The sequence below is a fragment of the Mustela nigripes genome, chromosome 1 (genome assembly GCF_022355385.1).
Source record: "Mustela nigripes isolate SB6536 chromosome 1, MUSNIG.SB6536, whole genome shotgun sequence".
In the NCBI taxonomy this organism is placed as follows: Eukaryota; Metazoa; Chordata; class Mammalia; order Carnivora; family Mustelidae; genus Mustela; species Mustela nigripes.
Window position 1 is genome coordinate 115269814 of NC_081557.1, and position 16885 is coordinate 115286698.

At 39.7% G+C, this 16885-nt stretch overlaps 1 protein-coding gene and 1 pseudogene across 2 annotated transcripts in view; both read left to right on the top strand.

Moving 5' to 3' along the window:
- The window catches only part of GALNT7 (polypeptide N-acetylgalactosaminyltransferase 7), a 142833-nt gene that overhangs the window by 101958 nt on the left and 23990 nt on the right, over positions 1-16885 (top strand). For both annotated transcript variants that reach the window (XM_059372077.1, XM_059372072.1), the window contains exons 3-5: positions 11213-11379; positions 15745-15875; positions 16134-16213. In XM_059372077.1, coding sequence (XP_059228060.1) covers positions 11213-11379; positions 15745-15875; positions 16134-16213 — 378 coding nt within the window. The remainder of the gene's footprint in view (positions 1-11212; positions 11380-15744; positions 15876-16133; positions 16214-16885) is intronic.
- Positions 2551-3039, top strand: LOC132013474 (prefoldin subunit 1-like; annotated as a pseudogene).

Sequence of the window (16885 nt, forward strand, 5' to 3'; positions counted from 1 at the left end):
TCACTTACCTAGTTTAATCCCGAAAGATGGCATACTTGAAAAACTTTTGTAGACCCAACCATTAATTCTGTGTTCATTGATTTTGACTTTTAACCTCAATAGAGAAGCTAAAGGCTTATTATTCTCTTTGTCATTGATACTTAATTCGTTAACGAAGAGAATGTGTGGTACTCTTTGATACAATACAACACTGAGAAGAGGAGTATTCCCAGAAAAGTTTTTGAGATCAAATCAACCAATATGTATTGGGTATTAACATAATACAGGAAAATTCTCTTCTGGCTAAGAGCAAGACTTCTGGCAATCAGCTATGGTGTTTTCATCTTGTAGATGGTTAAGGAGGAATGAGTTCTGTTACTATAGACTTATTTTGACCTTCAAGGGAAGACTGACTAATCAGAGCAATTGATAAGAACATTGAGGAAAAAGAACTAAATCATCTTAGGGCTTCTAATAATTGTGGAAAGGAGCATAAACTCTTAAAGACATTAAAGTAGAATTTTGATAAAATCATTAAATTTTTTAAAAAGCTTCCATTTTATTGTGCCTAGTAAAAGAAAGAATATATTATCAAGAAGGAAATTGTCTACATGGGGATGAGAATAGAGGAGCCAAAGGGGACTTGAGTCAGCCAATTTGAATTTACTCTGTTCAACAAACCCTGCTGGGGACGAAGATGCACAGAGCTCTCAAAACCAGTAAGACTGTCAAGATTCCATGCTCACCAAGCAACATTCCTATTGTAATCAGAATTTGTAGGCAGCTTTTTCTAGTCATGACTAGGCTACATGAAAATTTGTGGATTGTTTTTTCACATCAGTTTAATGTATCAGCCTCCTATTTGGTTAGCTTATGTAATTCTCTTTTAAGCTCAATTTTGTACATTCATAAAAATTAGTTTTAGGACCTTCCAAGTAATACTGGCCTCTGGTAAGGCCACCTCTAGTTCATCTTTTTGTAGCTTCAGCAGTGACCATTGAGGAATATCTCCAGTAATCTCAAATTTTAAGTGATAGATAGTTTGATTGATCAAATGATCATGAAAATCTCTAAGTTTAATTCTGTGGAGACATATGTGTAATGAACTGAAGTTTACCAAAATATCAAGAGTCACATGTTAAACATGGATTATTTAGCAGGAATGATTCTTCTCAACTAGCTAAATCTTAATAATAAGAAGAAGAAGGTTGGAAGTGTGGGGTGGCAAGCAATTAACTGAAAGGATGTAGGAGTATCTCATGGAGCCTAAGGTCAGGAAGTGTACTTGACTGGACCAGGAAATGAAAAGTTGAGAACCAAAGTCATATGCTCTTCCTTTTTTGCGGTTCATAGACTCTAATCTCTACTTCTTTTTTTCTCTGCTCAGCCCATGCCTCACAGGATCATTCAAGAGCTTAATGGAAACCAACTGGAATCTCAGAAGGTTAAAGTTCAAGGGGTGGGGGTGCCTTTGGCCCAGCTTGGCCAAGTGTTCCCTGTTAGGCCATCCTCCTGTGCCAGGATACTTCTACTCAGTAACTGTTATTTAGGGAGACTTTCAAAGAAGTGGACCTTGGGCAGGATTGAGTGATGGGTAGCTTTCAGAGAAGCAGGAGACATTCCAGAAATGCATCCCCAGTGGTGTCTGCCGAAGATAACTAAACAAAAATAATTTAAAAAGTCTGTTTGGAGTAAAATAAAGAAAAAAAACAAAAACAAAGAGTAGCCAGATGATTCAGGCATATTATGTGGTTTTACATATGAGAAAAAAGAGACATGTGTGTACTCTTATTTCTTTCTTAGATGCATGAGTGATCTCCATATTGAAAGTTTTATAACAACATGGTAAAGAGGGAATTAAATTCCAAAACAGTGCGCATGGAATAAGGAAGCACCTAAATACATTAAATTTTTGAGGCTTTTAATAGCCTCTTCTAGGGGCGTCTGGATGGCTCAGTTGTTTAAGCATCCAACTCTTGATTTTGGCTCGGGTCATGATCTCAGGGTCATGAGATCTAGCCCGTGGCAGACTCTGTGCTCAGTGAGGAGTCTGCTTAATATTGTCTCTCGCTCTTCCTCTGCTCCTCCCCCCCACTTGCTCGCGTGCTCTCTTACTCTCTCTAAAATAAATAAATCTTTAATAAATAAATAAATCTCTTGTAGCACCAGATACTGAGGAACTTACCCCATGAGTCTGAGAGGAAGTGCTGTCAATAATCCAGAAGTTTTGGGGCGCCTGGGTGGCTCAGTGGGTTAAGCCTCTGCCTTAGCTCAGGTCATGATCTCGGGGTCCTGGGATTGAGCCCCACATCGGACTCTGCTGGGTGGGAAGCCTGCTTCCTCCTCTCTCTCTGCCTACCTCTCCGACTACTTGTTGTGATCTCTCTCTGTCAAATAAATAAAATCTTTAAAAATAATGATAATAATAATAATAATAATCCGGAAGTATTGTGAAGAAAGCTGGAGGTGGGAAAATAGTTCCTTGGACTTTCCAGAGAGGAGAGAGAAAGTTTGCTTCTGGAAACTTGGCACTGATATACTACTGTTAAGATCCCAGGAACTGGAACCAAGATGGTGGCTCCCATGGATCTGGAGTTAAAGAAGGCCTTCAGTTTCAAGCCAAAGTAATTAACACTCAACAGAAGGTGAAGCTTGCAGACATACAGGTTGAACAGGTAAACAGAACGAAAAAGCATGCACATCTTACAGATACAGAGATTATGACTTTGGTAGATGAGACTAACATGTATGAAGGTGTAGGAAGAATGTTTATTCTTCAGTCCAAGGAGGTAATTCACAGTCAGCTGTTAGAGAAACAGAAAATAGCAGAGGAAAAAATTAAAGAATTAGAGCAGAAGAAATCCTACCTAGAGCGGAGTGTGAAGGAAGCTGAGGACAACATCCGGGAGATGCTGATGGCACGAAGGGCACAGTAGGAAATCTCTAGCAGAAGCTTCCTGCCCCCTCCCATTCCTGGCAAGGGCAGAGGGGCCCATGTGGGGAAACAGCCTCTCTTCTACCCTGACGGACTTTTTATTTGGATGATCTGGTAAACCTATATTTTCTTCTTCACCCTGATTCCCTTTCAGATCCCAGCTCTGTATTTTTTATCCTGGCTCTGTCTGTCACCCCTACCCAGAACACTCTTCTCCCCTAGGGGTGAATCACTAACTCCCAGGAGAGGGAAGATGGGAGCCAGGACAGACAGGGGAGCTCTGCCCAAGCCTATTACTCTGTACGTTGCTTAGACCAATAAAAGGCATCTGTCCCCCCACCCCCCAAAAAAAGATCCCAGGAGCGATCACTTATGCATACTTAGAAAGTAACCTTCACTAGGTACCAGCTTGGGTTTATGAAAAGGAATCAAACTAACAGCAATTATATCTTTAAAAAAAAAAAAAAAAAGTTTATACCAGTGGACCAGGAGACTGTGTGATACCTAATTCATCTTGATGTAGCTGCATATCTGAGTCAAGTTTTCAGATCCTTGTGGACCAGGTAAAGAAATGTAGTGTGAAATATGGTGCAGTTAGATGAAATTGATGGGTAGAGTGATAGCAGCCTCTCAAGCCTCTCAGCTTTCAGGCACTGTATTTGACCTTCTCATATTTGTCCATATAAACAGTGGATACAGAGATAGAAATCATACTAATTTCAGTCTTCCACATAAAAAAACAGGAGGAATGGTTGTATACACCAATTGACAAAATCCTCAAAGAGAGCAGATCCTGCTGGAACATGTACCCAAGCCAAAAATGTAAAATGTGATAGGTGTAAACACGGTGCTTTATGTGGCGTTCAGCTGCAGAAACACAGAATGAAAATGAGAAACATTAGAATGAATGAAATGAAAAACATTAGACTTAATGCTAATCAGGCGAGAAAAGTTGTAGGGGTTTGTGATCTAACAGTATGATATGGTTGCAGAAAAATATATCCAGTGCCAGTGTAATTTTAAATTGCTTTTGTAAAGGATTCTTATCCAGAGTAAGGGTTGTCATAGTGCACCTTTATGGTAGCAAGTCCACATCTGGATTATAGCAGGCTTTTCGGGGAACAACATTGACAGAAAGGAGCATATTCAGAGAATGGTGATCAGGAAGCGTAACTTATAAATTTCTTTGATGCTTTCGTTCTTCATCTCGGTGTGTGTAATGAACTGTAGGAAGACATTCTACCATAGCATGTTCTCAAGGAGCTTACTTCGTGTCATTTCAGTCAAAGTGCATGGATCCTGAATACCGGGGTAAAATCCACCCCCCCAGTCTGTTGACTTGAGCGATTTGGTTTAACAGTGGTAATTCTCCTTTCATTGAAAATGTATATTGGTTTCTGAATGCTAAGTTAAATTTTATATTCTACATTACTAATTTATTCAGCCATTGGGTGTCAGCACTGTTTCATGTAAATCATAAACAATTTTCTACTTTATCATGGGAATGAGCCAAAAAGGTTTTAGATGGAGACAGGAAATATCCCTAGTTTATTTAAAAGTAAAAGTAGATAATTTTAAAAAGTGTTCCCCAAATTGAGGGTTTGTTTCCCATGCCTAAAAAAGCATGTGGATGCATGTGTGAACACACACACGTACACTCTACCATAGATCAATGATAGCCTATATGGATTACAGGGCTTGGCAGCCTAAGAATGTTGTGTTTTTCATACTCTGCTGAATTAGATATTATTTATTGATAAAGTCTAAGTACAACAAAGCCATATATCCTGTTACAGACCTTAAAAACATAGCTGGTACAGAGAATACAAGTGAATTATACATAGGTATTTCACTTTTGGTTTTGAAATCTACTTTTTTAAGTTATAGAATAACAACCATGAGAATTTTTATTCCCATCCTTTCTTCTGATCCCCAGGACCTGGCCCACATTGTCGCTATGATCATACTTTGTTAAGTAACTTTAAGAATAAGAGTAGCTTTGATCACTGCAAACCTGTAATCTGAATATGAATTATTTGTGACCTTGATTTGTCCTTGACGTTAGAGGATTTATAAGCTGTCTTGGAAAATGAAGCGCCGGAGAGCAGAAATTAGCCAAAAGTCTATAACAAAACCCACCCCTTTAAATGTGGCATTCTTGGTTCAGCTGACCTTGCTTCTCATTCGAACTTATAAACTCTACACCAGTAAAGTGAGGGGAATGATGCAAAATAGGGGGTTTTACCTCAATACCTTGGGTGCTTCTTTCAATACTAAGGCTTATGTATATTACGAGCTCTATTTCCGTATGCTCCAGGCAGTGGACTTACCTCACAATGGGAAGTCAGAGAAGCTGCCCAAGAGCTAAACTTCCTCCTGAACCTGCATTCAGGCTGATGGTGGCCAATGAAAGCTAGTCATTAAAGGGAACCCAATCTGCATTGGCGTAAAGGTCTCCTTTGGGCTAGTGTCCTGTCAGCCTGAAGTTCATATTCCCTCTCTGGGCTGTTTCTTCTCCACAGTGTCTCATCTCTTCCTTTCCTTTCTTCTGTCACATCCAGGTGATAGGACAGTTTTGCATTCTTGAGGTGTTGTGGGCAGCTCTGGACTGTTGACCCTCCATCTCTGCTGCCTCCTCCTGTCTTCCCAGGTGTATTGACCTCTTTTTTCATTTGCTGCTGAAGGAACCCCTGTTGTAGTAACTTCTTGTCAGTTCTCCTGCTCTCCTTGGGATGGATGGCCCCTTCCCCACGTGCCCCACTCCAGGGACTCATCTCCATTTTGGCTTTCACTGGCACTGTGGATCCTCTGAACCCTGAGGGCCAGTCCCTGGCTTAAGCCTTCGACGCCATAGCTCTGCTACATATCATCTTACCCCTTCCCATAGTGACTATTGGCAGGCCCCTAGATCTTAACGCTCGGCTGCCTTCTGTACTCCCACTGGAAGCATGTGGAAATACCAAGCTCTCCGGTTCCATCCTAGAGCCAAGGGAGACTGCAAAGAAGAGGTGGGAAAGGGGATTGTGTTTAACCCTCTCTGCCTTAGTACACCTCAACATTATTTCTGTTCTGTGCCACAACCATACCCTGCTGGTGATCTCCTGCTCAGGTTCAGAAATGGAGGCCAAGCACACATCCTTTCTTCTATCTGCTTTCATTCCCATCTTGTTCCCTCCAGTTTTTCTATCCCTCGCTACTAATAATGCTTTTCCTTCCCCTTTCTGTGGAAGAGGAATGTCCCCTCCTCCACTGGCCATGTGGACTTGTTCTTGAGGGTACCTCAAATTAGAAGGGTTGTAGGGGGGAGGGTGGACATGACCGAGAAAAGAGAATGCATCCAGAGGTCTTCCAAAAATATCCTCAGAGCAACTGAATAAATATTTATGGAGCAACTATTTTGTGTTAGATTATGGTGAGCAAAACAGATGAGACTCCTGTCCTTTAATGAGCATACACCCTTGAGCATTTTATAGGAAAGATGCCTAAGCAAAGGCATGGAGGTATATGCACAAGGATGATCATTGTAACATTAATTTTAGAGTCAACTGAAATGTCCATCAATAAGGAAATGGTTAAGCCATACTGTGGAATATTATGCAGTAGTTAAAAAGTTAAAAAGAGATAATAAGATAAATCTGTACATAATCACATGAAAGAAGAATTTATACCTACTTATCTGAATATATGTTGTGTGTTGTGTATATATACACATACACATTTATACGTCTGAGTGAATATAAGAAAATTTCAAAAATACACAGCCAGGGGTGCCTGGGTGGCTCAGTGGGTTAAAGCCTCTGTCTTGGGCTCAGGTCATGATCCCAGGGTCCTGGGATCAAGCCTGGCATCAGGCTCTCTGCTCTGTGGGGAGCCTGCTTCCTCCTCTCTCTCTCTCTCTCTTTCTCCCCCTCTGCCTGCCTCTCTGCCTACTTATGATCGCAGTCAAATAAATAAATAAATAAATAAAATCTTACATAGATGGGGAGAGGTAAAGGAGGGAGCTTTCACCTTCGTACACTTCTGTATTGTACAAGTTGTATATTGCTTTGGTTATTTTTGAGACAGGGAAAATATACACCAAGAGTTGTTAACTGTCACACAATCTAAACATCTTTGGAGTTATTTCTGAACTGTATGTAGGCAAGAGGGGATGAAAAGATGAGACAGCACACTCTATTCCAGCTCTCTTGTCCCCTTGTCCTATGGAGGAAGGCAAGGTAGCGTGCCCAGACCTTTAAACTGTCTCCACGTGCAGCTCTCCCCAGGACAGTGATGGTGTCCCTCAACGTACGCTGTCTCCTGACTTCACTCTACCTCTCCCCGTTCCCCTTCAGTCCCTCTGTGTTTTCAGCTCCTTTCTCTTCCATTCAAACTCCCCGTCTGCTCATTTCCCCAAGTTGTCATCCGTTTTTAAAGATTTTATTTATTTGGTTTAGAGAGAGAACAGCGTGGGCAGGGGGAGGGGCAGAGGGAGAGAGAGAGAGAGAATCTGAAGCTGACTCTGCACCGAGCACAGGGGCTGACCTGGGGCCCAGTCCCATGACCCTGAGATCCCCACCACAGCCGAAATCAAGGAATCAGAGAGTTAACTGCAACACCCTGGTGTCCCCCAAGTTGTCATCTGCTGCCTTAGAAATCAGCAAGTCCCAAATGTCCTACCATGTCTTAAATATTTTCACATCTCTGGTGTTTGTTACAAATCAAAACTGCTGTCTGTGCTCTCCGGTTCTGTTGCTTTAAACTCAGTGGTTCTACTCAGAGAAAGAAAAAGGTTGCCTGAACTTACATCGGGGTTAGAATTTGTTTGGGGGACTGTTATCCCTACCCATTTAAAATTAAACCTGTGGGGCGCCACAGGTTTAATTTTAAATCGCTCAGTCAGTTAAGTGTCTCAGTCAGTTAAGTGTCTGCCTTCGGCTCAGGTCATGATCCTGGGGGTCCTGGGATCGAGCCCCACATCGGGCTCCCTGCTTTTCCCTCTCCCTCTGCTCCTCCCTACTGCTTGTGCACTCGCACACACTCTTTCTCTCTCTCTGTCAAATAAATAAAATCTTTTTTAAAAAATTAAATTAAATTAAACCTATGTGCCCAGATTGGTTTCTCTCCAGAAACGCTCATCACATCTTTCAAGATACGCATTCTTCCACTACTGTATTTTTTAACTCGTTCTGAAAGAGCATTCGCCCATCTCAACTTTGGGTTACACTAGAAAGCCCTCTTGGTTTAATCTGTTGCTAGATGCTGCCACACTGCCCTACTCCTTCCCCATTTCTGGGGCCATCTCCTCGCTGCAGAACAGAACATAACAGTATGTTCCATGGATGCCTTGTATGGAGATGATACTTGGTTTCATCCTCAATTCTTAGATCTTAGGTCAGTTTTTAGCCATTCATACATAGGTAGAGCTAGTATTTTTTTTTTCATTTGTTTTATGCTTAACAAGATTCTTCTAAATTCAAGATAGCCTAGGTTTATTTCCTGTCTTCATTACTTACTAGCTGTATGATCTTAGATAAATCATTTCTGAGTCTCAGTCCCCTCGTCTGTAAAACAGAGACATTTATAATTCTGACCTCAGAGTGAGTGGTATTGGGAGATTAAATAAATTAATAAAAGTAAAGCACGTAGAACATTTCCAGGCATATAAGAAGTTGATATTTGTTATACTGCAAATGCCCTTCTTTGTAACTTTTCCTCTTTAACTTGTGTTTATCTTTCATATTTTAATTAATGATACAGATCTTCCAAATTCTTTTTTTTTTAAAGATTTTATTTATTCATTTGACAGAGAGAGGCACAGTGAGAGAGGGAACACAGGCAAGGGAGGTGGGAGAGGGAGAAGCAGGCTCCCTGCTGAGCAGGGAGTGGGATGATGTGGGGCTCTATGGGACCCTGGGATCATGACCTGAACCAGAGGCAGATGCTTAAGAACTGCCATCCAGGCTCCCCACTCGTCCAACTTCTTATAGTATCTGTATCATATGCGCATGATTCATTCTTGTGCTTTTATCTTTCCTCCTTACTCTCTCCCCACTTTTTGAGGGTCAGTACTTTTTTTTTTTTTTTTTAATCATCTTTCTGGTCTCACCCTCAAATCACTGACTGTAGGAGTCCTCCCTGACCATATGTGTTGAGGCTAGGTGAGGTCCATCTGTCATATATACCCTGGTTTTTGCACCAACACACTCAGGGAAAATACAGGTATTTGTTTTGCATCTCGATTCCCCTGTAGGACCATGGCTTCGGAAGGGCAGAAACCATGGGGAACCCCCTCAATGCGATAGCCCTAGGGCCTTGCTTAGAGAGCATGGGCGTAATAGGTAATTAATACTTGTTTAATGAGAAAATGCAGATGTAGGAAATTGGACTTAAATGGATTACCGGACTCAGTCTGCATTTCTACAGAAACCTCTAAAAACATAGATAATTTAGAACAATTTTGAAAGGAAAATAAACACCTAAGAAAAGGCTGTTTCCATCTGTATTGGGTCAGGCCCCATTTTAAAAAACAGTTACTATTCTAAATGCTGGGATAGGTTATCAGGCTGATAATGTTAATTATTGCTCTCATGGTTTTAAATTTAATCTTGGAAACAAGCTTATTTACTTCAAGAAAAGCTTTGGGGTTAAAAAATAAACAAAAATAAATGTGCATTAATATATACACATGTATGTATATATCTGTATAATATATAGATATTTTGTGAAACTCATTGAACCTTCTCTTGCTCCTTGAATATCTATCAGGCCCTGGTTGGACTCTCCTTTCAATTAGAAAAAGACTTTTGGGAACTTTATTCCTATTACAGTTGTTTCAAATAATTTTGTGTAGACACATGAAAAAATACTTCACATCAGTGTCATTGGGGAAATACAAATCAAAACCACAATGAGATACCACCTTATGTCAGTTAGGATGGCTAAAATTAAAAGACAGGAAACAGGTGTTGGCGAGGATGTGGAGAAAGGGGAACCCTCTTACACTGGTGGGGGGAATGCAAGCTGGTGCAGCCACTCTGGGAAACAGTATGGAAGCTCCTCGAGAAGTTAAAAATAAAGCTATCCTATGACCCAGCAACTGCACTACTGGGTATTTACCCCAAAGATACAGATGTGATGAAAAGAAGGGGCACATGCACCCCAATGTTCATAGCAGCATTATGTCCATAATAGCCAAACTGTGGAAGGAGCCAAGTTTGTCCTTCAACAGATGAATGGATAATGAACATGTAGTTCATATAAACAGTGAAATATCACTCAGCGATCAGAAAGGATGAACACCCACCATTTGCATCACCATGGATGGTACTGAGGGTATTATGCTAAGTGAAATAGGTCAATCAAAGAAAGATAATTATTACATGGTTTCACTCATCTGTGGAATATAAGAAATAGCACAGAGGATTATAGGGGAAGGGAGGAAGAATTGAATGGGAAGAAATTGAAGGGAGACAAACCATGAGAGACTCTGGACTCTGGGAACAAACTGAGGGTTGCAGAAAGGGAGGGGGGGTGGGAGGATATGGGAACCGGGTGATGGGCACTAAGGAGGGCACGTGATGAGATGAGCACTGGGTGTTCCATGCAACGAATGAATCGTTGAGCACTACATCAGAAACTAATGAGCCACTCCATGTTCGCTAATTGAATTTAAATTAAAAAAATAAAAATAAAACAATAAAATAGCTAAATATCCTTTAGCTAATCTAATAACTAAACCTTACTAGAACCTTTAAAATGCATCCAACACTAATTTTTTTAATGTCTGCTATTCTGCTATATGCCACAAGTCAGCCTATTTAATAGGTTTTGTTGTTTTTGTTGTTGTTTTGTTCTGAATGTTTTAACCGTATTAGAGTGGTACAGCTTTCAAACACAGCTACCTAGTGGTTTGTACACGGCAAGTGAAACAAATCCTTTGCACTAGAAACTCAAGTTTTAAAAAGAAAAATAAACTGAGATCTAAGTCATGGAAAAAAACAACTCAGCCCTGATAGCTGTAAATAATATCTGACACATCCCCAGCTGGGAAGCACATACCCAGAAATTAATTCTCTTTATCCACACAGCAAGTGTCAGTTGGTTAGGAAGGAGCTCTATCGATGAGTCTCTGCATCTCATAGCATCTTCTCTCTTCTGTTTTGTGCTTCTGTTAAGACACAAAAGGTTGTGTCTCATTCACTAAGGTCGGTTAAGTCAATGATATTTAATTCAATCAGAAAACATAATCATAGTAGGTGTGGAACGCTGCGTTATACATTTCCTCTAAGTAAACACGGTGAAATTTTCCTTTTGCAGGTGCAAGTATTGGCATTATGATGAAAACCTGCTCACTTCCAGTGTTGTCATTGTCTTCCATAACGAAGGATGGTCAACCCTCATGAGAACAGTCCACAGTGTAATTAAAAGGACTCCAAGGAAATATTTAGCAGAAATTGTGTTAATTGATGATTTCAGTAATAAAGGTAATGGCTATAGAAAATTGACATTTTGTCTATGAAATAAGTTAATTAGGAACAATTATAAAATGTAATTTTAAAATTAATTAGCCTTTAAAAATTAATAATTAGCATCCCTTGACAGCATCTGTTACCAGCAAGTTGGCCATGTGCCAAGCATTGTGTATGGATTATTTTGTTTAATCCTGACAATAATCCTTGAGGCGGAAGTTGTTATCATCCTTATTTTACACTCGAGGCTCAGAGATGTTAAGTAACTTGCCAAACACCACAGAGATAGTAGTTAACAGATGCATCCAAATCTACAGGCTCATAAATCTGTGTGCTTAGGTACCATCTTACATGTTACCAATTTTCCGGGTCTTAGATTTTATAAAAATTTGGTTTTGGAGATGATTTACTGAAAGATCAAAAAAGTGTAAGTGTGTGTATGTTGCAATGCCACCTGATGTTCCATTCGTGGTTGTCAAAGTGACACCCACATACCTGTTTAATAGTCTGTATTTTGCACTTGAACAGTGATGCAAATATGGAATTTGACCAGAAACCGTGGGCCATTGTTATTTATAATACAAAGTAGCTACTGGAGCTTATTTTGTTCTATATTTGATGTAGTACATTGACTAAAAGGAAATTGTATTTTATTTTTTATTCTTTTTAAGGAGTCAGCTCTTATCATTAGGGAGGTATTGCGTAGTCTTGGTTCAACTTGGCAAGACAGAGATTTGAGTGGTGGTTTTCCAGATAAGTGGGTTTTTTAAATTAACATTTTTTTCTTTAAGTAGATCCATTATTGTAAGCTGAATGTATCTTCTTAATGGCACAAGTATGAGAAGATAGATAATGCTATAGTTCACATCCAAATCAGCATGCTAAGTAAAAAATGTAATTGTGCTGCAGAAACCCAGATCTGGATATTTACTTACTCCTCTTTGCCTGTCATAAAACTGAGTTGAATTTTTTGAATATTGAATAAAACTGAGTTGAATTTTTTGAATATTGACCGAAGAGCTCAGGCTACTCGATAACAGCAGGATATTTGCTTTTTGACAAATAAGTTTTGCAGAGAGTTTTTGTGTACAAGTAGTGATACCACTGAATATATTCAGCGCAGACAGAACATGGGTAGCATGAAAATACCATTCAGAACAGCTTTACAAAAAAGCTTTCTCCAAAACTTCATTTGTAACTCTTGCAGTCTAGATAAACCTCTGCTGTTTTGGCAAAGACATGACCAGAATCTTGATCTTGTATACATGCGTTAGCACAGAGAAGAAATAGAAATATGGCCGATTTCCTTTCCCAGTCATTTTTATACAACTAATCACTTTTTTCTAACTAATCACCTATAATTACACTAAAGAATGTAAACTTTAAACTTCTTAGTCCTGTCAAATGCCCTTTCACTTAGACATCTTATCTTGGTTGCAATTTTCTATGATAGGAGTGTTTTCATTAAGGAACACATTCATTGAGACACATTCCTGTCTCAAGCTAAATATTTGAAAATAGGTTTTAAAGTAATCCTCTTGGTATCGACAATATTTTAGATTTAGGAAAACCTACATCTACAAAAATAACTGAGAAATCTCATGTATGCGGTTATGCTGTTTTTAAGAAGCCCTATGTTATTAATACAAATAGAAGCTTAGCATATCCTTAAAAAAAAAGTGAAGAAATACTAAAGTATGTTTCCCATCCTAAAATAGCTGTTTGGCTTCGAAAAGGAGCACAAAATTTTAGACTTCAGGTTATTGTCCATTTTACCTTAGTATTTTGGTGATCAGTGTTTCTGTTGTTGTAAACCTCTAATATTCAGTCTCTTATAACACATTTTAACAGCAATCAAGTGCACGGCCCGCTTCACTTACAGAGTACAGTAAAGCATTTGTTGGGGTTATACTCTTGAACAGAGCTACAGAAAGTCTATAACTTTCCCAATTTCAAAACAACCTTAAAATTTGTCAGTCCTGGCCCGTGAGTGGGAACATGGTTTGTTCTTTGAGTTATAATTTTTTTTTTAATGACAAAATACTAGGATAATACCTTGTAGAGGAGCTGGGTGCTCATACTATCTGGGTTTCTGGAAAATACAGTGTCCTCTCTAAACAAGGTGTGGGACCTTGAAATAGAGCATGTTCCTGCATGCATGTATGTCAGGCAGCTTGAGGCTAAGTGAAGCTGAGGTCAAATGGGCTCCACACTCTCAGTGGCTTGTAACCACAAGGACTGTATCATTCCCTGGCTCCTATTGCGTGTTTTCTGTGGGTCAGCCCAGCTCTGCCCCACATCACCATTGCATGGCAGCCTGATCTCAGACATTTCCTGCCTTGTGCAGGGAGAAGCTAATGGTGAAGCACTGATTTTAGCCCTTGTGCTCACAAGTGCCTCACGTCATTTTGTCCCCATCTCACGGACCGTGGCGAGGTATATAGTCTGGCTTGCCCCCAGCAGGTTGGAAAGAATAAATAATCCCCAATTGTGAGCATTCTTAGAATCTACCACAGCGCGGATCCCAAAGAAGCCAGAAGTCATTTGATTGACCAACCGATCTGTTGGCTCACCTGAACTAAGAATCTACATTTGGAAAATAGGCTATCAGCTCATTTCTGGCCATAGCAGTTTATTTTAGATTTATGTAGATTGCATAGCCCAAAGAACACCAAAATGCAATTCAGAAAGACTTTCTAAAAAGCAGTTTAGGATTGGGACACCTGGGTGGGTCAGTCAGTCAAGAGTCCAACTCATGATTTCAACTGTGACGGGGATCTCAGGATTGCGAGTTCAAGCCCCGTGCCGGGCTCCCTGTCAGTGGGGGGTTTGCTTGAGATTCTCTCTCCTCCTCACCCTCTGCCCCTCTCCCTGTTTTCTCTCTCTCTCTCAAATAAATAAATAAAATCTTTCAAAAAAGTAATTTAGGATTGTTACTGAGATGAAAAAAAATCAGAAGGTAAGATTTAAAAACAAAACAAAAAAAAAAATCACTTAAATTGATGAGAAAAGTACCCAGATTTCTCTAGGAAAAAAATATAATTCAGCATAAGAATTTTATTTGTAATACTCATTAAAACTGGATGCCAAAATAGAAAAAGGTGGATTTTTTTTTTCTTCTCAATTCTAAATACCTGTATATAGATGTATTTCTAATTATAAGCTCCCTAAAAATGAGTCAAGTATTAAGTATATAGCCTGATTTGACTACTTAAGCACCAGCACATCATGCAGTCGAGCTAATGGGGCACCTGGGTGGCACAGTCAGTTTAGCTTCCAACTCTTGGTTTTGGCTCAGGTATGATCTTGGGGTCCTGGGATCGAGCCCACACTGGGCTCTGCACTCAGGGCGGAGTCTGCTTCAGTTTCTCTCCTCCCTTCCGCATGCCGTCCCTTCCCCCGCACATGCTCTGTCTCACTCAGTCGCTCGCAAATAAATCTTTAAAAAATAAATAAATAAAGCCTTTGTTGTTGTTGTTGATGTGTTCATGGTCCAAAATTTTAAACAACTTAAAAATATTTTTTGTGTCCCCAAGAAACATCTTTAGAGATCCAAGATCTCTGTGGCTATGATGGGTCAATTTCAGGGGCTCATAGTGACACAAATAAAAACTACTCTAGCACCTGGAAAACCAAGGTAGAAATTTTGGCAAATGTGTCTTATTTTTCTAACAGTTTTCTCCACCAGATTGTAAATAAATACATGTATGTTTATTCGTTATATCTAAATATTACATTTAAATATTCACTTATGCATATATATTTTTATATGTATATCCATATATATGGATATACATACATACATACTCTCGTCGATACCCAAAATAAAGAGAAAATTGTATTCTTTGATTATTATTTGATAACTTGATGTGAACTATATAACACCAAGACTGCAACCCTGAATGCTGATCACAGCGGGAGGAAGATGGCCAAGAAACAAATGTTAACCTATACCTTGTGTAGACGCCAGTAAAGTCACGTAATGTTACTTATAGTCAGTGTATCTTCAGAAATCTGGAGACTTCTCTTCTGCCGAAGCAAACAAAATGTTTGCCTTAAAGCTTTTAGATATGACATTAAAAAATTGTGAATTTTTTATAAAAACGGTTTCCATGTCAGCTAGCCTAGTCATCATATATTTAATGTTTGGAGAAATCTTTGATAACTCTCAGGCTAACCAGTTCTCTGTAGGTGTATTAAGCTCAAATATTAATTCAAATAATGCACATTACCTGAGTTTCCCACAAACGTTCAGTCTGTTTCAAATTGACTGCCCAAAGGACCTGTTGCCGATTCCTGTTCCTTGAAAAAAATTATAGTCTGACTGGTTTATAGACATCAATGTAATTTGTAATGCTGATTGAATTTTTTTATTCATAGAACACTTAAAAGGAAAACTAGATGACTATATTAAGCTGTGGAATGGCTTAGTGAAGGTATTTCGAAATGAGAGAAGAGAAGGTTTGATTCAAGCACGAAGTATTGGCGCCCAGAAGGCCAAACTTGGACAGGTAGGGAACGTCGGATATTTACCTTTTCATCATCTTGGATTTGCTAAGTAAACGATCATGTATGTTTTAAAGTACCCTTCGGATGTTGGGTTGTTTTTTTTTTTAATTGAAATGAAAATGCTGGCTAGATTAAACAGATAACTTGTATATCAGAAGGACTCTCATGCTGATTTATATTTCCATCTAGTTTTAAATTGTGTGTGACACACGATGTGCCAAATATGAGGAATGTTCTTTCACCTGCCTCTTTTCTTTAAGGTTTTGATATACCTTGATGCCCACTGTGAGGTGGCCCTTAACTGGTATGCACCACTGGTAGCTCCCATTTCCAAGGACAGGTAACATTACCTTGCTTTCTTTTCTTTCCTGGGGGAACAGTAAACCTTGTCGTAGAAGGACAAATCATCTTCTCATTCTTCTGATTCGTTTCCCTCAGCGCCTCAAGCATTGAGGAGGAGCATAAGTGCTCCTTCAGCTCGTTGTGTCCAGGGGTGGGAGCCCGCCCAGCCTTGGGGGTGACTCAGACGCAGGCAGTCAGGCATTTGGGATGAAAAGCCAAGGGGGTCTCACTCAAGAATGGTCTTGTGGTCAGGTTATTGAACAGACATCCTCTAGCTCCAAGAAGCCTTCTCAAAGAGTAACATTAATGGCTCCCTCTACCCTGTGGTAATGGTTCTAAAGCCTGAAGGCGCACGCTCTGAAATTACACTTATTGGTTTTTTATGCCCTTTTGAATTATTACTTCAGACCAGCTGTGACACATGTCAAGGCTTCGGGTTCCTATGGAAACTCTAAAGTTTAGAAATCGACAGCTACTCCATGGAATGTGTCAGTCGCCGTTACATTTACATGTCTGAAATGTCTAAATGTCTGAACAGTGGAAGGCAGCATCAGTCTCCCAGTTCCAGAAGCCTTTCCTGCTTTTAGTCCAGAATTCTGACTATTTCAGAATCGGGCAGGGGGGGGAGATATGTCCCTGTGGTGAATAATATGAGTCAAAGGGTGAACTT